This window comes from Microtus oregoni, unplaced genomic scaffold, assembly GCF_018167655.1.
Source record: "Microtus oregoni isolate MIOR12 unplaced genomic scaffold, Mior012 000002F_ref0000024, whole genome shotgun sequence".
Taxonomy (NCBI): domain Eukaryota; kingdom Metazoa; phylum Chordata; class Mammalia; order Rodentia; family Cricetidae; genus Microtus; species Microtus oregoni.
In genome coordinates, this window is record NW_024543061.1 from 87320800 (window position 1) to 87341462 (window position 20663).

Below are 20663 nucleotides of genomic sequence, written 5' to 3' on the forward strand. Positions count from 1 at the left end.
TTACTTCTCTTCCCTACTCTCCCTCTCTCTGTGATGGTTATCAGCAGTGTTACTTCTCTTCCCTACTCCCCCTCTCTCTGTGATGGTTATCAGCAGTGTTACTTCTCTTCCCTACTCCCCCTCTCTCTGTGATGGTTATCAGCAGTGTTCTTTTCCCTACTCCCCCTCTCTCTGTGATGGTTATCAGCAGTGTTACTTCTCTTCCCTACTCCCCCTCTCTCTGTGATGGTTATCAGCAGTGTTACTTCTCTTCCCTACTCCCCCTCTCTCTGCGATGGCTATCAGCAGTGTTACTTCTCTTCCCTACTCCCCCTCTCTCTGTGATGGTTATCAGCAGTGTTACTTCTCTTCCCTACTCCCCCTCTCTCTGTGATGGTTATCAGCAGTGTTACTTCTCTTCCCCTCTCTCTGTGATGGTTATCAGCAGTGTTACTTCTCTTCCCCACTCTCCCCCTGTCTATCTCTCCATCTCTCTCCTACTCTCTGTGTCTCCCCTTCTCTCTGTTCATGCACACGCTTATAGATGTTTGTGAATGTCTGATGTTTAATTCTCCACTCTAGCCTCTCTCCTCTTCCTGGGGAACAGTTTTAAAATGTCTACTGTGTTTGTCCTTATTCGAATACATAACTCACAGTGTGTTTTATTATATTTTATTTCACAAAAATGGTATGTATAGAACTTACTTCCTGTTTTCTACTAGACTACCCTGAAAGCCAAAATGGTATGTATAGAACTTACTTCCTGTTTTCTACTAGACTACCCTGAAAGCCACTGAAGCATATTTTTAAAATCCTGGACTATTCCTGAGTGTTAATGAGCACTGTCTCCTTACTATCGTCTGCTGCCGAGTAACTTTCATAGACTTGAGTCTGAGCTATGATTCCCTGTGTTTCCTGACTTCCCTTTGGTGTAACTTTCATAGACTTGAGTCTGAGCTATGATTCCCTGTGTTTCCTGACTTCCCTTTGGTGTACAGATCTCAGCTATGATTCCCTGTGTTCCCTGACTTCCCTTTGGTGTACAGATCTCAGCTGTGATTCCCTGTGTTCCCTGACTTCCCTGTAGTGTACAGACATCCATGTCGTTGTTCCCTTAGCCTCTCACAAAGTTTATGTGTCCGTATGTTGAGAGGCTAAGTTAGAAGATGGAACACTGTCTGCTATGGACCCCTTGGTCTCTCCACACTCCCCTTTTTTTCCTGCCGTCCCTTCTGTAGGAGACTGCAGGTACTGGATGCTAAATGAGGACCCCATGTCTGGGGGGGCTGCCAACTCAGTCCTTCACCCTCAGTTGCCCCGACGCTTAGCATGATCCGGTGGCCTGTATCTCATTCTGCTCACATGATGCCTCATTTTCCACTTGAATGCATTGTGTCTGTTGACTTTGGGGTTGAGCCTTTAGTAGATTTGCATTTTGGTAGTGCTTTCCGCGGTGAAGCCTACTTTTTCCTTGCCATTTTCAAGCGTTCTTTGTGAATAAGACATACGAATCACTGTTATTTTTACTTCTGTTCGATCATCCCCAGAAGAAGGTCATTTCGTCTGCAGCTGGGCCTGATGCCCTCCACTCCTCGGACTTCCCAGCCTCTCAGTGCTTTGTTTGGTGTGTCAACAAGAGCAAATTAACAGATTAAGTTTAGATTATGAAATTATCAGAATCACATGTGTTCTATCAAAAAATGATATGTGGTTGCCTTATATAGTTTGCACAAAGCATTTTGCTGCATTAACTCATTTAATGCTTTTGTTTAAATATTACTGGTTACGAATTTCAAATTATTATAACTTGATTGCTGAATTGTTAGCAGTTTCACACCATAAGTTGCTTTTAAACTTTAAAACTTGTCTTGGATAATACTTCTGAAGTCCAGACTTAGAAATAGGGCATTGGTGCCACACTGGTTTGGAGTGAAGCAAGAATGGAAGTTTCTAGAACTCTCCCAGACAAACTGTGATGACTGTTGGTGCAGTCTGCACTGCCTCAGACTGGCTGGTGTGACTCCGTGTGAGGAGCAGGCTGTGATCACTCAGTTCTTCCTGTTCATGATTATCTCACTGTGTGTCCTCAGACTGGCTGGTGTGACTCCGTGTGAGGAGCAGGCTGTGATCACTCAGTTCTTCCTGTTCATGATTATCTCACTGTGTGTCCTCAGACTTCATCGAAATATTTCTTAGAATTATAAAATATTTTTTCATTTTATTGTAGTAAAGAAAATATTGTGATTGAAATCTCCCTCCCCTTTTATAGCTAATGCATGTTTCTTCCGTGTAGAAGAGAAAGAGACAGTGGGTTTTGTTGATGTTTTTGGTTCTGTAAATCAGGGGCCTTAACTCTGTCCCAAGGTTGGTTTCTGTTTTCTCGCTCTATATGAGCATAGGATCTTTCAAGGAACGAGAGGGTTGAATATACTCAACAACACTAATGTATTTGCCCCTGTTAAAGCTTGTAAAGACATAAAAGACAAAGACGTGTCCACCCTTCCCAGGGCAGTCTTAACACAGTCTGCACATTCTGACCATGTAAGAATAGTTCATGCTTCATGACTTCCCCCCCTCCTGACCTCACGACTGTCAGCTCAGTGTTGAGGAACAGGGAGGCTGGTGTGGAGATCTTTTTCTTGGTCATCTAACTTTTGTCCCATTATGTATCTCTGACCTGGTTGTTCCCTGAGGCGGCCATTTAGTGCGTTACTGCTCTGGGTAAACCTTAGCCACAGCTGTGTCCCAGGGTGGACTGGGTGGCGATGTCCCCTTGGGAGTCTTCCAGACCAGCTGGTTACAGTCGCTCCCTGTAAGGCCCGTGAAGCCTTGGTTCCATCAGGGACTCATTTAGTTCACTCCCCGCTGTTTCTGCGCAGGGTTTAGGTGGACACTGGCCGCCTTTCCCTTTCATTTTGATTCATGGAAAGGGGGTTGTTTATTTTTTTTTTCAATCAAGAATTAACCTAGTTCTCACTTTTCCTGGGTTATTTTGGTGGTCACAGTGATATGATACAACTCATCCACAAACTTGTCTGTATAATATGTGGCCAGTTTACTCCCAGAGCTTTCAATGCAGCATGCCTCGTACTTTAAGATACAGGACGTTCTGTATTTCTAAGAAGCAAGTATGCCATTGGGTTTGCTATAAATGAATTACATACGTGTTGATCCTGTTTCATCTTGTGTCAGGGCTTCCAACTGGTAGGAAATACAAGGAATGGGATCCACAGTCTGCAATCCCAAAACTGCAGATGCTGGAGCAGGAAGGCTGCAGGGTCCAGGCCATTTAGAGCTACTTAGGGGGTTCAGGAGCTTGAGCTACCTAACTAAGCCCTGTCAGAAATAAGCTAAAAAGCAAAAGCTTTTTACACTTCTTAACTATACTTTAGTTGTGTGGTTTAGTGAAAGTCAGGCACTCCTGGAGAGTAAGTTGATGGCTTTAAGAAAGATTCCATTAGACTTAGAGTGGGGGAAGGTGACACTTACGAGTGCCTGCACTTTACAGAAAGAATCTAAGTATATCTGTAATTAAATGTTCATCTAACTTCATCTTAAGAAGAGCATTAATATTGCGCTATAGTATTGTATAAGATAATAGCCCCTATCATGTGGGATTCATTCTGCTTTGTTAAGATTGTCCTCAGGATGTCCTCCTGCAGTTTACTGAAAACAGGCTCTTAGAAAGGCCAGGAAGCCTTGTGAAGAGCGGTGAGGTTCTGAGTGAGGGGGCATTGCTTGACATAGGTGCGGTCATGTCGAGGGCTCCAGCGTCTCAGACCTTTGGGGCTGGCAAAGACTTCTGGTCTGTGTGTAAATGTTGACTAGTATGTGCAGAGATAGTACCTGCGGTTCCCTGCTAGATAATGCAGTGTGTAGAGATAGTACCTGCGGTTCCCTCCTGGGTGGTGCAGTGTGTAGAGATAGTGCCTGCGGTTCCCTCCTGGGTGGTGCAGTTTGCAGAGATAGTGCCTGCGGTTCCCTCCTAGATGTTGCAGCCTGAAACCACCCCATACTGAGATCTCCCAGGAAGGCAGAGGCTGGCCAGCCCCTCCCTGTGCTGCTTATAAATAAATGTGGAGTTGTGACATGGTGGGTGCTATTCCATCAGCTTGACACAGCCCACCCAACCCCAGCTTTCCTATGTCATGTCTGTGTCTCTTCTTTCTACCTGTTACATTGCCCCCATCAGGTTTCCAGAATCAAGCTGTGCAGGATGTGCCAAAATCCTGAAGGAGTTCACAGCCTAGAACTGAACTGTTATTTCTAGCTCCCCTCGTGTATGTATGTATGCATGTATATATGTGTGTGTATATATATGGTGTGTGTGTACATTCTACAGAATTTTCTATGTTGTGAGCACATGTGTTTGTGTATCCATGCGTATTTTAGAAAGAAAACTCAGAATCATGAGATGAAGCTGGTGAGGTGACCAACCTGCCAGGAAGAGTGTATGGGGCATGATTATTGTCATACTTCTACTCCTATGTTGGGTACTTACATGTGTTTGTGAACACGCTTACCCTGTCGCAAATCCTCCCCACCCCAAAAGAACAACCACCCCCAGTAATATCCTTAAAATATGGATAGGATGTTTTTGGGTCTTCGTTCATAACTGGCTCATAATAATGTCTGTGAATAATTACGTGCATGCATCCCGTATGTGCAACACTGAGTTCTGACATGTCCTCACTCCTTCCTCTTACTGACAGCACATGGTAGCTCAGATATTGTGTGTTTCTCAGCTGCTGTTCATGATATGCGTCTGTTAGTCCAGTCCCCTGCAGCCAGATTGTGTCAGAGACCAACATCTCACAGCCTGGTCAATCTTGGGAGAGAGTGCTGGGTTGATGAGTAATTACGTAAAACCGTGCTACAGTAAGGAGATTTTTAGTCATCCTCCCACCTGGTCCTCTCTGTCTTCTACTCTCACAGAGCTGTGTTATCAGGACATCCACAGTCGACCTGTGCTCCAGCTGTCACGGTTCCGTGGTGGTCCCCCTCACCCCCACCCCACGCATACCTCAGGAGCCATCAGTAGAGGCGTCTCTGTGTCAGATGTTTTGAAGTTTGCTTTAGTATCTCACTTCTGTGGCAGGATGAATCCCTGCTGGGCAGTGGATACCTGAGCTGCTCTTTTCTTTTCACTGATGGGGTTTTGTTCTCGTGACTGTTTCTAGGTCACAGAAACTGCAGGGTTCCCATGTTGTAATATGAGTGGCGGGGCTGCGCCCCCAGCACCCCGGCCGCCTGCTAGCTTATACCTCGAAATAATTACATGGACACTGTATTCTTTTAAACACTGCTTGGCCCATTAACTCTAGCCCTTACAGGCTAATTCTCATATCCCGATCAACCCATCTCTAATAATCTGTGTAGCATCAATCTTGCCGGGAATGATTCTAGCCTACATCCATCCTGGGTCGGAGCTTCTTTGCATGTGCCTCAGAGAGCAGAGCTCTCAAATCTGCCTGGGAGAGGGGAACATGGCGTCTCTCTAAGCTTACTTCCTCTTCCTCCCAGCATTCTGTTCTGTTTACTCCTCCCACCTATGTTTTAACCTATCAGGGCCAAGCAGTTTCTTTATTGCTTAACCAATGAAATCAACAGATTGATATGACACTCCCACATCATTCCCATCTGCTGATACTCCCCTCGTCACAGCTTCCGACACAGTCCGCTTTCCCAGTGCCAGCACCTTTGTTAGGGCCCATGAACCATCCCCCTGCCACACAAAGTGCACAGCTCCCCTCAGAGTTTATTCTCGAAAGCGCACATCGTGGAGTGTTCATAGATGTGTAAGGGCCTGAATCCAGCCCTGCCCACCCCTGAGGCACCTCTTCTAGTCTTCCGATCGGACACACCTCCTCACCACTGCTGTGTATTTTTCATAAAGCCCTTGGTTTAAACGCTCCAGGATTTGTTTACCTGTTCTACACCCACGGCATTTTAGATACTTGTAAATTTTAGCGATTGTGTATAGCACTGCACACATCTGTGTCCAGATCTTTGTGTGGACTTGAGTTTTCATCTCCCTAAGGTCAGCCCCAGGAAGCTTGATTGACAGGCTTATGAGGGGGCCATTTTTAGCTTTGAAAGGTGTGCCACACACTGCCACAGTGCTTGCACTGTTTTGCACACTTGTCTGCCCTTAGAGCCTCCATTTCTCTACTGATATAAAAAGTCTTGTTCTAGCTGGCTTAGGGATATTGCTATGTAAGACATGAAAGTGGGGGTTTGTAAGATGAGCGTGAGAAATGAGGCCCAGTTGCCAGTTGGTTTCTGATGATGCCTTCTGGAGTTAGAATCAAGCTCTTCATGCCCCTCAAAGACGGCTCCAGCTGAATGCTGCAAAGTTCCCTGTGGAGTAAAACCTTGATGGGCGGGGGTCTGTTCCTCCCACCTCCCCCACTGCCATAGGGGAGGGGAATGTCTTCCAAAGTACATGTTACAATTTAATTCTTAGCAAGGCAGTGCTGAGAACAGGGCCTGGGGCAGCCGGCTGGGCTTTCTTGCCTCAGTTCAGCCCTTAGACAGTGAGAACACAGCCGTGAAGGCATCACTGTGAGACCAGGCTGGCTGCTCCCTCTACAGACTACGAAGTATGACGGTGTTTGTCACAATCACAAACAGGATACTGCTAAAACACAAGATACTTGCTGTTGGGCTTGGTGCATAGAGGAGTCGTTTCTCAAGCTCCTGGTCACTGCCGTGAGAGTTTAGGTGACTGGATGAGGTGAGGTGAGTTTTCAAGAGCTGTTTCACTTAGAAGTTGTTGAGACAGAAAATGCTTAAACTCTGAAGTGTGTCAAATCCTTTGATTTTAATGAAACACCTGTCTTGGGATGGAAGCCTGCTGCAGAAGTGCCATCTGGCCTCTACACTGCTGGTCTCCTGGTACGCACCTATTTCTTCACTCTGGAAAGTCGAAAAGCCTGTTTAAATCGGAGCCATGTGTTCACCGATGCGCTCCTGCGCCTGCTGTGAACGTGACTGTTGGTGGAAGTAAATCTGCTAGTGAAGGCATAGTATTATTCAGGATAGAAACACGATGTCCGTGGCTTTGTGAAACCTCTAGATGAAACCTCAGTTGATCTTCTCTAAGGCTTTCCCAGTACTTAAAGTGTTGGCCCATAAATGACTGTATCTCATATTCTAGTGAAATGCTTATTAAGTTACCATGTGCTTCCGTTCATATCACATAGAAACATGCTTGTGAGCACACACTTAGAATTTCCTCTGGATTATTCGGTGTGTGCAGGATCAGAGACAGTTGTACAGTATATCTACCACCCCACCCCAAACACAGAGGAACAGTAGGAGGTTGCAGGTGTGTGAAGATAACTGTAGGCCACGCACACCATGGTGGCTTACATCACGTGTGCCTGGAATGTCTTGGGATCGGCATTCACATTCCAAGGAAGAAGAGGGTGTTCGTTGGTTCGTTTGTTTTCCACGTATTCAGGATTGGGTGAAAACCACAGGACCTCTGTATCTCCAGGGATCCTTTTCCCTTGGGATGAGTTTTCAGGGAGGGGAGGCATTCTGTTCCAGGTGCCTTTCGTGTTGGTTATCTTTCAAAAGATTGCTTTTGATACCTTTGCACCCAGCTTCTACTCTGTAAGTTAGAACTTATTTCTCAAATTGCATAATTTTATAGCTCTTTTATTTTTATATTTTCATGTAAAATACATATAAATTTTTTATTAAATTTGCATTGCAGTTTTAAAAAGCTATATAGTATCTTAAGTCAGCAAAATATAACAAACCCCTCTTGGATGGGATTTGCTGGGATAGTTGCAGTTAATTTTCATAACGTCTTTTATAGGGCTGTAAAGCCAAGTCTTGTTAACCAGAGCAATTGTGGAAAGTCATCCACATCACCCATTCCAGTGAGAAGCAATAGAGTCAGTCCTTAACCACGCTGCTGGGTCTGTGGCGTTGCTTGCACAGCCCCGTGCCTGCACTGCAGACAGAAATCCTGGGCCTGCACAGCCCTGGGCCTGAACTGCAGACAGACATCCTGGGCTCACACAGCCCTCGGTCTCCGCCTATAGACAGACATCCTGGGCCTGCACAGCCCTGTGCCTGTGCTGCAGACAGACAGACACTCTGGGCCTACACAGCCCTGGGCCTGGCCTGCACAGCCCCCTGCACTGCAGGCAGACATCCTGGGCTCACACAGCCCTGGGCCTACACTGCAGACAGACATCCTGAGCCTGCTGTGCAGGCAGGCAGACATCCTGGGCCTGCATAGCCCCTTGCACTGCAGACAGGCATTCTGGGCCTACACAGCCCCCTGCAATGCAGACAGACATCCTGGGCCTGCACAGCCCCTGCACTGCAAACAGACATCCTGGGCCTGCACAGCCCCCTGCACTGCAGGCAGACATCCTGGGACACTGCTGTATTTCAAAGCTCTACTGATCACTGAGTTCAGCCTAGTTTTGAACATTACCTTGAGCCAGGTTGTAGAAATTTATAAGAGAAACAAAGATGTGTTTTTAAGACCCTTTGTGACTGCTTTATCCACAGTAGAATGGGTAAACCCACTGTGTATTTATACGAAAGAATTCTACTTAGCCATGAAAATAAATCAGTTAGTGAGGTAGTACCCAGTGTTTTAAAGAGGGCTTTCTCCAAGTGGGTAGCATTTCATGTTCCAATTGATTGGTCAGTGTGACGTCATTTGTAAGCCAGAGCTTGAGCCATGTGCCTTGCTGAGCTTGAGAGTAACAGGATCTCTAGGATGAATGGAGGCTTGCCAGCTCTGGTTACCTGGGTACAGACGGTCTCTGTTCCTTCTGGATGATGGTCAGAGCCATAACAATACCTCAGGTGTCTTTCCTTGTAGCATCAGAGGCTCCTGGAAGTTCTGGACACTGAGAAGGAGCTGTTAAGGGAAAAAATCCAGGAAGCGTTGGCCCAGCAGTCACAGGAGCAGAAGGTAAGGCCTTGGGTGCCCACAACCACGTCAGGATCTTCCGTGGTGACCTTGGGTGCCCACAGTCACGGCGGGAAAGCCGTGGTGGTCTTGGGTGCCCACAGCCATGGCAGGAGAGGCGCAGTGGCCTTTGGTACCCACAGTCACAGGGGGAGAGGCGTGGTGGCCTTGGTGCCCACAGCCATGGCGGGAGAGGTGTGGTTCTGCTGCCTTCCTTCGCTGGCATCCTCCCTGCTGTCTTCTGCTCTGTAGGAAACGCTGGGAAAGTGCCTGCAGGAGGAAATGCAGAGAAACAAAGAGACGCTGGAGTCAGCTGTGAAGGTAGGTGCGTCTGTGCATAGGCTGGCATGCCTCCCGTTGACAGAGGAACACAGTATAGAACAATGCTTCATTACAGAAGAATGCCACCTTCTCTCCACTGTTCTTTGACTTTCTACATGACCCTTCATATTCCTGTTAATTCATATTCTATAACATGATGGCATTGAAAGACTTTGCAACGTAGATTATTAGTTACTTATTTTAAAATAGTTATGTTAGGACAGCGATATTTGCCTCTAGTACTGGATGGATGGATGAGAGAGGGAGAAACAGATATGCCTGTGATTTAGAAGTAGGTTTAGTAGCCATAGCAACAAATGTAATCTTACTTTGTTGAGGGTGGTGATCCTAAAACAATTATGATTTTTGCTTTTTCTTTATGGGACCTACAGTTGGATAAAAAAGTCTGATATATACGAACAAGGAAATGAGTAGTTAAATTAAAAGTTGTATGTCCACATTAAAATGCTTTTAAGTAAGTCACCTTTGAAGTGAGCCTTCAGACGTGGCTAGTCTTCTGAAATGAGTTGGAATTGAGTCTGTGGCTTAGGAAGATGTGTGGGGCTGTGGGGCTTAGGCGCGCCATGCTGGAAATGAGCATTAGCTTCTGGGAAATGGAGGCTGGACCCAGGAGAGCACGGGTAGAGAGACAGAAAATGGACAGAAAATAGCCCGAGAGCCAAGCAGACAAGTGTGGAAGTGGCTGTGGGATGAATTCAGCACGGCTGCTAGAGGTGACTGAGGAGAGCGGGCCCAGGAAGAACGAAAGGTCAAGCTGTTTGCTGGAGTGGAGCCTGACGTTGGTGGTGAGAGTGGTGGCTGGGTGGACCTGATGCTAACCTGCCCGGAAACAAGCAAGTGTGCAGACTTCCGGAGAAGCAACGTAGTGAATCAGTGTTTGCCAAATACCAACAGTTTAGAAACTATGTTCAATTATAGGAGTCTTTGGGGGTACTGGAAAGGGTTGTGTTATAACAGACCATGAAAGACGTACTTCCGTTTACTGTATTTTCCTTACTGTAAATAACTTTTTACATGTGCACTGGAGTTTTGCCTCCCCTGTATGTCTGTGTGAGGATGCTGGGCCCCCGGGAACTGGAGTTGTAGGCAGTTGGGAGCTACCGTGTGGGAATAGAACCTGGATCCTAGAAGAGCAGCCAGTGCTCTAAATCACCGAGCCTTCTATCCAGCCTCCATAATTATCTTCTGAGCCTCCCTTTGGATGCCTGTTGCTTTAAACTAAGGCTTGATTTCTTTAAGGTAGAGAATGTCAGGGGGTGTAGGGAAAATCTGTATCAGAATGATTGAATGTGCTGTGCCTTTGCTTAATGTACATCAAATAGTGATGCTGGGACTGACTGTGTGCGTTCAGTGTCGATGTACATCAAACAGTGATGCTGGGACTGACTGTGTGCGTTCAGTGTCAGTGTACATCAGAACAGTGATGCTGAGACTGACTGTGTGCGTTCAGTGTCGATGTACATCAAACAGTGATGCTGGGACTGACTGTGTGTGTTCAGTGTCGATGTACATCAAACAGTGATGCTGGGACTGTGTGCGTTCAGTGTTGATGTACATCAAACAGTGATGCTGGCACTGACTATGTGCCTTCAGTGTCGATGTACATCAAACAGTGATGCTGGGACTGACTGTGTGCGTTCAGTGTCGATGTACATCAAACAGTGATGCTGGGACTGACTGTGTGCGTTCAGTGTCGATGTACATCAAACAGTGATGCTGGGACTGTGTGCGTTCAGTGTCGATGTACATCAAACAGTGATGCTGGGACTGACTGTGTGTGTTCAGTGTCTATGTACATCAAACAGTGATGCTGGGACTGTGTGCGTTCAGTGTCGTATCTGGAGCTTGAACTCATTAACAGGTCTGTTTTGACCCTTCCTCCCCCCCTTTTCTTAAGCTTGAGAAAGAAGCGATGAAAGATGTCATCACCAAAGCAGTGGAAGAGGAAAGGAAAAATCTGGAAAAAGTTCATGCTGAAGAGCGGGAAATGTGGAAAACAGAACATGCAAGAGATCAAGAAAAGGTAGCAGAGGCCATCCGGGCCGCTGTGCAGGAGCAGCGGACACTGAGTCAGGTAAGTCACCCAGCAGTGGAGCTTCTGAGGGTCCCAGTCCAGGTGAGGGTCCACAGGTATTGTATGTTTATCACACTTTTCTGTTTTGACCTTTTTTTTTTTTTAATAATCTATGCTTTTTTACCTTCCTGGTATTAAAAAATCCTACAACATATTTTATGGTTTGCTTCTATTTAAGGAAGCTCAGAATCCGTGTTTTTATTTTATTGTTGTAACTGTATTAGGCACCTCACATTCATTTACTCTCTCATTCATCCTTTCCCACCTTTCATGTGATACATAATGTGCGTGCATGCAGGAAATGATGTAGTTTGATTCCAATAAATTAGTCTGACATATATGCCTCTGTGCCTCTAGTTGGCAGCAGTAACTGACACAACCTCACAGGTATCCCATGGTCCCTTGAGAGGAGATGTGCAGTGACCCGGGCATGTTCTCCACACAGAGTAGCTTTTGCCCACTGACCCTCCCAGGCTTCATTTCCACAGTTGAACCTGCATCTTCTGTTTTACATTGATTGAGACTTTGTGTGGGCAGAGGTACTTAATAAAAGACATATGCATAGCTAAAAAGACAAAGGCAGCCTTCATGGAAACCTGTTTGCTCTGCTGTTTGTCTATCTTATATATGGTATAGCATAATATGTCATAGTCTTTGAAATTTGTCTCCTAAACATCTGGGCATGGTGGTGCCCACCTGTAATCGTAGCTAGGGAAATAGAAGCAGGAAGATCAGCGGTTGATCTCAGCAGTGGAGCAAATTCAAGGCCAGTCTGGACTACATGGGACCTTGTACCAAACCAAGCAAAGCATTAACAGCACAAAATGTCTCCCGTGCACGTTGAGAATGTTATGAAGGATCTTAGAAATGTAAGGTTTTGCTACAACTTCTTTGGTTGCACACAGCAGGGAACACTGGGCAAAAGTGGCTGTAGCAGGAGCTGTGTGAGTGACCTGGCCTATCAGGTACAGTCAGAGTATTGTAGACAGCTCTAGTCCAAGGCTGACCTCGGTGTAGTCTTACAACTGACGTTCCATTACTTAAATTCAATGCTCCTCCTCAAGGAAAATGGCTTTTGTGAAAAGCTCTGTGAAGCTCACATCTCTCCTGATTATTTAGAATAATTAAATAAGTAGCTACAACCAAACTTACTCTTTACTGTTGTCTTAATAAATAAAGTGACTTTCTGTTTCTCCCCAGTGTTGTTTTATTTTTTTAGCTACGGTAGTAGAAAAATAGTAACCCAGCCTTTTTAAAGGAGATGGATGGGAAACTGACAAAGGTGTCATGTCGAGTGTTTGGTGGTCATGTCGAGTGTTGGTGGTCATGTCAAGTGTTGATGGTCATGTCAGCTGTTTGTGGTCATGTCACGTGTTTGGTGGTCAGGTCAAGTGTTTGGCAGTCCCAACAAGTGTTTGGTCATCAAGTCAAGTGTTGATGGTCATGCAAAGTGTTGATGGTCATGTCAAGTGTTGATGGTCAAGTCAAGTGTTCGGCAGTCAGGTCAAGTGTTCGGCGGTCAGGTCAAGTGTTCGGCGGTCAGGGCAAGTGTTTGGCAGTCACAAGAAGTTTCTTGGTGGTCATGTCAAATGTTTGGTGGTCATGTCAAGTGTTGATAGTCATGTCAGGTATTTGTGGTCATGTCAAGTGTTTGGCGATCAGGTCAAGTGTTCGGCGGTCAGGTCAAGTGTTCGGCGGTCAGGTCAAGTGTTTGGCAGTCACAAGAAGTTTCTTGGTGGTCAGGTCAAGTGTTTGGTGGTCATGCCAAGTGTTAATGGTCATGTTAAGTGTTTGGTGGTCATATCAAGTGCTGATGATCAGTTGGCATGGGGAAAACAAGTCTGCAGAGATGCGAGACACTTGCTGTGCACAGGAAAGTGCTCCAGAGGAGAGCAGATAAGTATCTGGTTTGTCTGAAACAGAGCTGTTGTTTAAGACAAACAGACTGGAGGACATCAGAGTAGGCACCAATACAGAAATACCCGGTCCCTCCTGGGATTGATAGATACATAAAATGATCGTGTAACAGATTAGATAGACCAGGGGCCTCTATCCACCTACACTTTGAGTCTGTATTCCCTGGAAGGGGGTCTAGGTAGTCTGAGAATTTATTAAAATTACACAAAACTGTGCATATGAGCAGATTTTTCTGCAAAGATAATTTATACTTTTATTAAATTCTCAAAAGAATTTTAATTAGGAAAGCTTTTTAAAATATTGCAGTTGGCTTCCCATTGCCTTCTGAACTTCATGTAAAATATATTCCAATTTGACCAAATACCTAAATTATAAATTTTATGGAATTAGACACATATTAACATTCTTTATAAGGAAGGCTAAGCAGGTTGTTAGGGTGATGGATTAAGTACCACCAAAATCAGCGTCATAAAAGTAGGAAAATGTTAGCAAAAATTATCAAAGTCAGGTTTTTTTCCACGTTCTTGTACCCATCCAAATGTTTCTTCAAGGAAAATAATGGTTAAATATGACTAAGCTGTCTTCCTGCGGTTCTAACCAACCTCCTTACCATTTCCATCTCCTTAGTGTAGATTTGCACAGGGCATTAACTATGAAGCCCCGCCTGCAGGGCCCACTGACAAGGTGCCAGGTTTGCAGCCCCACAGAAGCCACACACCTAAAGGATCGTTACTGTGACTAGCTTTGCAACTTCTTGGAAAACCCGCTCTCTGTTTTTATTGTTCAGTGTAGCACTTCTATTGTTTCAACACAATATTTTTATTAATTCTTTGAGAATTTCATTCGTGAATCCAGCGTGTTTTGATCATATACCCACTCTCTCTCTAACTCCTGCCAGATCCACCCTACCCCTTGGAAGTTAGTCAGTGACAGAATGGTGACGGTCATCGTCTCAGCTACAGAAATACCTGATGGGGTAAAATAGGGGCTGGAAAAAAAAACTTAAGAGGAAAAATCTAGGAGGAAAACTCATTTTCCGTAAATGCCTTTGAAAAGCTCAGGCTTCTGGAAGGTCGCACACACCCCTAGAAGGGCCTGTGTAGCTGCTGACCGCTGTCTAAGATTCAGAAAGCGGAGAGTAAAGACGAAGATGCAGAGTTGTAATTACCATGTCCAGGTTCCCACAGCAAGGGAACCTTCTGGAAAAGGGTGGGAAATGTAGTGATTCAAAACAGTAAGGAATCTGCCTCTCCCCTTAGCAGATTAATCATCTGAGGCCCTAGTGAGAAACTACTTGAGTAACTGCAGCTGCGTATGCGGGAGACTGCAGGCTTTGCATAATTAGGCCTGAAAGGTTACTGCATGGGAGAACACCAAACAGGCAAACTGTATTTTAGCGGTCAGATGCGGTAATAAATGTAGAGGAACAGAAGAGACCTGTTTCTGGGTCGCTGCGTTGTTTTATTTTAAGTGTGCATTGTTTAGAAACAAAAACAATATTAAAAGAAATAGGAAAACTAATCCACAGATAGACAGAAAATCAGTCAGAAATATCCAATAATGGGATAATGTACTAAGACTTTACTCTGTGTTACAAAAAATTCAGATGTTTTCTTTTGCATTCACAAACTCTTCTGCATCACGAGTGCCTGGGCTCCTCAAGAACCACATCTCTTTTGAAGGCTGCTCGTGAGTTTTTAGGATGGTGGCTCTGTTCACCTGCTCCATGTGACTCTTCCTGCTCCTCCCGACAGCTGTCACCCAGATTACGTGTCCCCCACAGTTACTTCCTCTCACAGCCTGTGTTTGATTCATGTGTTTGCACAATTGACTGACCTGACTTATTTGAGAGCTTTGTCTATGACCTCTGCCCACCCCCATGTCTCCTAGGAGGTCCAAGCAGTGCCTAGCTCACCAGATATGTTCCAGAAAGCATCACAACCTGAGAGAAGGCAGGAACTGAAGTCTCATACATTAGTCCCATACATTAGTGCACATCTGATCTCACACATCCAGTGTAGTCGTCAATGGTACCATTGGCTTCTTTCGATGGCATCAGATATCACATAGAGATTTCATGTGGAAATGTCCCTGTCTTCTACAGCACCCAGTCATTAGCACAGAAATGTCCTTAACAGTTTCCAGTGTCACCGAGTTTCTGCTGTCCACAGCTCGTTTCACACACAGCTGTTTCATCAGTTCTGCCTTGGCTCTTGCTGTTTTCTCTTATGAGTCACCAAGCTTTATATATTAGCCTACTGTATTCTCTAAGTCTTTGTATGTGAATATATAGGCCTGCGATAACCAAGTCACGTCACCGTCTGTAGAGTGCTTCTGAGATATCCGTGCAGAATGTCCTGTGACTGCTGACCACACTCCCACCAGCACTGCACACACTTCCTGTCTCTCAACCCTTTACCTAAGACCTGTCTTCCTACAGTGCCCTCCCGGCAGGGTGAGGTGGGTTCTCCTGTAACTCATCTTTCACGGACCTGGTGTCCATTTGTATGGATCCTGAATTCTCTGTCTGATTAGTTACCCATTTCCATTCATTAGAACTGATTTCAGATTTCTTTTGTTCCTTTGTCTGGGACCTGGTTCCATGTTTATTTTTCACGTTTTGAGTTTATTTATGCATTAACAATACCAGTTACCTTCCCTATTCCTCCTCGGTCATCAGCTTAATCAGAGATAAGCACAGCCTCTGAGACCCTCCTTATGACTCCTGTTGACTCTGTCTGACATGTTCGATCTCACCTCATTGCCTCTCCCTCCCCCCCAGTAGAGTAGAGGCCACCCTCCCAGATAGCCCTGCAAAGGTGAAGCCATAATGCAGCTCTTCTGCTCCCATGAAGAAACCATGCCATTCTCTGACGGGGCAGAGAGGAGATGACTCTTGTGCTAATGTAATGTTACCTGCTTCTTCAGGTCTCAGGAACAGCCTTTGCCATGCCTTGTCCTCGCTGACAGGTGAGAGGGAACCCAGTGCCACGAGCACTCCCAGGAGGACGGATGAGGGGTGTGCAGCCCACCCCCTTTCCTGTAGCAGAACCTTTGGGCAAAGGGGCTCACTGTGACTGTGTCCAGGCAGCTTTGTGGCTGGCTCCATGCTCTCCCGGAAAAGGAACTTGTGTGTGTGGCTTCTCGTGTGCATGTGTTGCTGTTGGCTCTCTGTGTTCATGGGAAGAGATCATCAGGGCTTCCTTTCCACTCTTGCTGGCTTCATCTGATCTGATCATATCTTGATTCTTTTTTCTAGAACTCACAATATAAAGGGAAAAGTAAATTAATGAATTTAGTTGATGAAATAATTAAGAGAAATAAAATTATTATAGGTGTAAAATACCAGCTTAAATAGACACTTAGAAATGACACGCAGTGCCTGCCACTGGAGAATAGATGTTCCGGAAGCTCCTGCCTGTGACCTCCTTGTATTTAGAGTTTTATGTTGTTTTAGAGACAAGGGTCTCATACACAGAGCTGGAATCACACTCACCAAACAGCTGAGAATGCCCTCAACTCCTGATCCTCGCCTCCACCTCCTGAGTGCTGAGGTTCCAGGCATATCCGCCACACCTGGCATTATCCCAGATTTCTGAATAAATTTGTGGGCGTCACTTTATGAATTAGTTGCATCCCCCAGGGAAAACTAGTTGAAAAAAATCAATGAGTTATTATAAACTGCCCTGAAAATTTTCCCACGAACTAAATTAATTTTCCTAAGTGAGTTATGTGGCTAGGCCAGAAATATAATTTATAAATAGACTTCCCCTTGGTTTATTAGCGATAGGAATCTAAAGTCTTGCCCCTGCTTTCTGTTCCTACCCTGGAGCGCTGTAGCTGTGAGTCTTAGACGCATAACTAACATCCTTGTCATCCTTGGGAAAGTCCCTCCGACGGGAAGTGCTACAAACCTTGACAGGACATTATTGTATCGCACAACAAGGACAGTGATGGGCTCCGTGTTTTGGGGCCATTTGGGTAGCTTTGTTCTCCGGGGTTTCGTAGGCTGTTCTAGACAAAGAAGCCACTTTAAGGATGGCTGGGGGAGATGAAAGGCTTCCTGTGGAAGTAGACTTGTTAAGAGGAACTGCTTGTGGTTGCCATGACATCCGCAGTGACCATCACAGCCCCGGCTCCCTCACCTCCAGTGAGTGGCAGGCCCTTTTCTAGTTAGTTGCTAATGTGGCCGAGTTGACTTTGACTTTACTATGTACTTGCTAGTTAGCTACATCATGAGGCAGGTGCTGCTATTACCCCCGTGTGTGCTGCTTTCATAGGTTCGTGCATGAGGCAGCTCGAGATAAGCCTGGGGTGTCCTCCATGAGGCTCACCATTCTGTTTCTTTGTCATCCCCCCCCCCAGCACACACCCCTTCAAGATGGACTCTTTCCTGTTATCTGGGCTTTCTCCTTAGGCCTAGAGAGGCTGTAAAGGGAGCCCCCGAGATGCCGCTGTCTCTGCTTCCCACATGCTGGGATTACCAGCATATGTTATTATGCTCAGATGTTTTCCTGGGTTCTGCAGGTTGACCCTCAGTAAACCTTAGGTCCTCAGCCTTAGCAAGCGTTTTACTGGCTGAGCCATCCTCTCCAGCACACCGTGCCAATACCGCTATGAAGATGCAGGTTCTGTTGCTCATCACAGTGGATGTCTGGCCTTGTCAGGGCCAGGCTGTCTATCTCCAGAGGCATTGAAGGTTGCCACAGTGCCTCCACCCACCCCACATTTTCCCACCCCAAGGTTCTCATCTTAGTATAAATACAGATTTGTCTTAGATAGGAATAGATAATTAGATAAGAAAACCCGTAGGTAGGCATTATTCTTCTGCTATTCATTTATTCTGACCACACGTTGTCACTTCTGGAGAAGGTTTTGCTGCACAGAGCTGACCCCTGTGAAGTATAAGATCAGTTGAGAAGGAGCCATAGTAAACAAGCTAAGTGTCTGTAGTGCGGTGAGCTGCGAGAGAGAGAAAAGCACCACACCTGTGTTTGGCAGCTGCTGGGGGGAGTTCCTCGGATACAGGAAGGAAACTAGAGTTGGGGAATTACTAGGCAGGTCATGTGGTGCCACTCACATGACGTCCTGGGGAGAGGGCATGTTGTGGTGGGAGGTACCCAGTGGTTGCGGGGCCTTGGGAACATTTGCTGATGACAAGTGTGATGAACTGAATTGTCGTGGTGGTTTCATTTGGCCAAGCCTATCAATCATCAGAGCCATTTCTTAGTAAATGGTGGCTTTTAGGAACAAATTCCTATTACATTTTTGAGAAAGTGTCAATTTTTGTTGGAATTAAAAAAGTGTTTTCTATTAAATATCTAATGCCTGTTGCTAACCTGTTGATAAGCCTAGAGAAGAGATCGTGGAGCTGGAGACACAGGCCTATTACATCCTGCTACAGAGATGCCCGCACGCCCATGCCCATTGACTGTAACGAGCCCAAGGAAGTGGCTTAGCCCTGGTGTCTGTCCTTCAGCAGATGGTGGGTAACGGAAGTGCATATAAACACAGTGGACTTTTACTCAGCTATATGATGAAGTTTGAAGGAAAACATGGATCTGGAAAGTTATAAATGAGGAAATCCAAACTCAGGGAGAAAAACAGACAAGCAACCTGTCGCCTTCTCCCTCACGTCTGGATCATAATGTGTGTTTGCATGTGTGTGAGCAGGGGGAAGTGGGGTTAAAACCTAAAGATCATTATGTGTGCTTGCATGTATGTGAGCAGGGGGAAGTGGGGTTAAAACTTAAAGATCATTATGTGTGTTTGCATGTATGTGAGCAGGAAGAAGTGAGGTTGAAACCTGAAGATCATTATGTGTGCTTGCATGTGTGTGAGCAGGAGGAAGTGGGGTTGAAACCTGAAGAGCATAGTAGAAGCCTCATGTGGGTGAAAGATGCTGAGGGTTAGGGAATGGGCAGAAATGACATGGCTGGGGCACGGGAAGGACACATAGAGGGAGAAGGGACAAGGAAACAAAACAGGTTCTGCTTGGGGTGACGAGGCGGCACCTTTGAGATGTTAGTATCTTTGACTCCAGTTTACACTTTGTATGCTAATTTTAAAATTCTCGGAAAAGAAACTGGTATGAGGTTGGGCGCCTTGTTAGTGTTTGGAACGGATAAGACACGGGTGCTGTTTAAAGCATGAATACTTTCTGGATAGGGCCCTGGCATCGATTTAATGGACTGTGGCCATCTCCTAACTATAAATAACAGGGTTTGCTTCCACTTGACTGTGATAGTGGAGGTGATTCTACACACACACTTAAGCTTCACAAGGGATAACGATGTCACCCACGTCTGGGTGCTCCGAGTTTCTTCTGTGCGCAGCTGAGCAACAGAGGCCAGTATTGCTCCTGGCAACTCCCTTAGCAGTACCAGGCAGTGTTTGGGCCCCAGAGGGTGGCCCAGATGCTGTGTAGCCCAGCCATTTAGATAAACACAGAGACGCAAATGAGCCGTGTTAATAGACACGAACATCTTCTCTTGGCTGTTGAGTGCAGACACGGGTAGAACATGAGAGAATGGGCCTCGTGTGTGAAAGCTCGAGGGCCAGGGCCACCCCTGAGCAAGGGACTGCAAGGAGCCCCTGCGCTCATCCGGCATCACCTGGGGAGACGGGAGCACATGGGCGGGAAACATGCCCACCAGTCCTTAGACCTCACCTGAGGGTGGTTTCCATTTGGCCTCTTCCTAAGTGAAGACACATGTTGTTACAGAGGGTACCATTCAACAATACTAAGGGAAGCTCTCTACCTCAGGTGTATTTCACATTGAGTTAATCTGAAGTCCTTCAAAGAGGGAGAGTCCATTTGTGGCTGACTGCAGGCACAGATGGCAGGGTTCATTAGCGTGACTGTTGTGTGTAGTAATATGGAGCGGCAGGGCTGCCCGGCCGCCCACATGGCTAGCTTATGCTCCGAAATAACAACACACAAACTGTATTCTTTTAATCACTGCTTGGCCCATTCTCTTCTAGGCTAATTCTCACATATTAATTTAGCCCATTCCTAATCATCTGTGTGTAGCACCCCAAGGTGCGCTTACCGGGGAGATTCTAGCCTAGTCCATCCTGGGTCCGAGCTTCATCACGTGTGTCTGCCAGGGAGCAGGGCATGGCGTCTCTGCTGAGGCATCTGCTGCGGGGAGGAGAGCTGTGGAGTCTCTGACCTCACTTCCTCTTCCTCCCAGTGTTCTGTCCTGTTTTCTCCTCCCACCTATCCTCTAACCAATAAAATGGGCCAGGGCAGTGCCTTTATTAGCCAATGACCTTCCTCCATCAGTTGTGGCAGAGGACTTGCAAGGGACCCCGTCTGATGCTGCAGTGTTCATCATGGCCACAGGTGCTATAATCAGGGCTTAAATTTTCTTAAAGAAACTGAGCATTGCCCTCTCACCCTTC

General features: G+C 46.0%; 1 protein-coding gene across 4 annotated transcripts in view; it reads left to right on the plus strand.

The window, feature by feature from the left end:
• Window positions 1–20663, plus strand: part of Ccdc91 (coiled-coil domain containing 91) — a 172628-nt gene that overhangs the window by 110436 nt on the left and 41529 nt on the right. For all 4 annotated transcript variants that reach the window (XM_041639198.1, XM_041639192.1, XM_041639216.1 and 1 more), the window contains 3 exons: window positions 8834–8926; window positions 9176–9244; window positions 11163–11339. In XM_041639198.1, the coding sequence (XP_041495132.1) occupies window positions 8834–8926; window positions 9176–9244; window positions 11163–11339 (339 nt within the window). The remainder of the gene's footprint in view (window positions 1–8833; window positions 8927–9175; window positions 9245–11162; window positions 11340–20663) is intronic.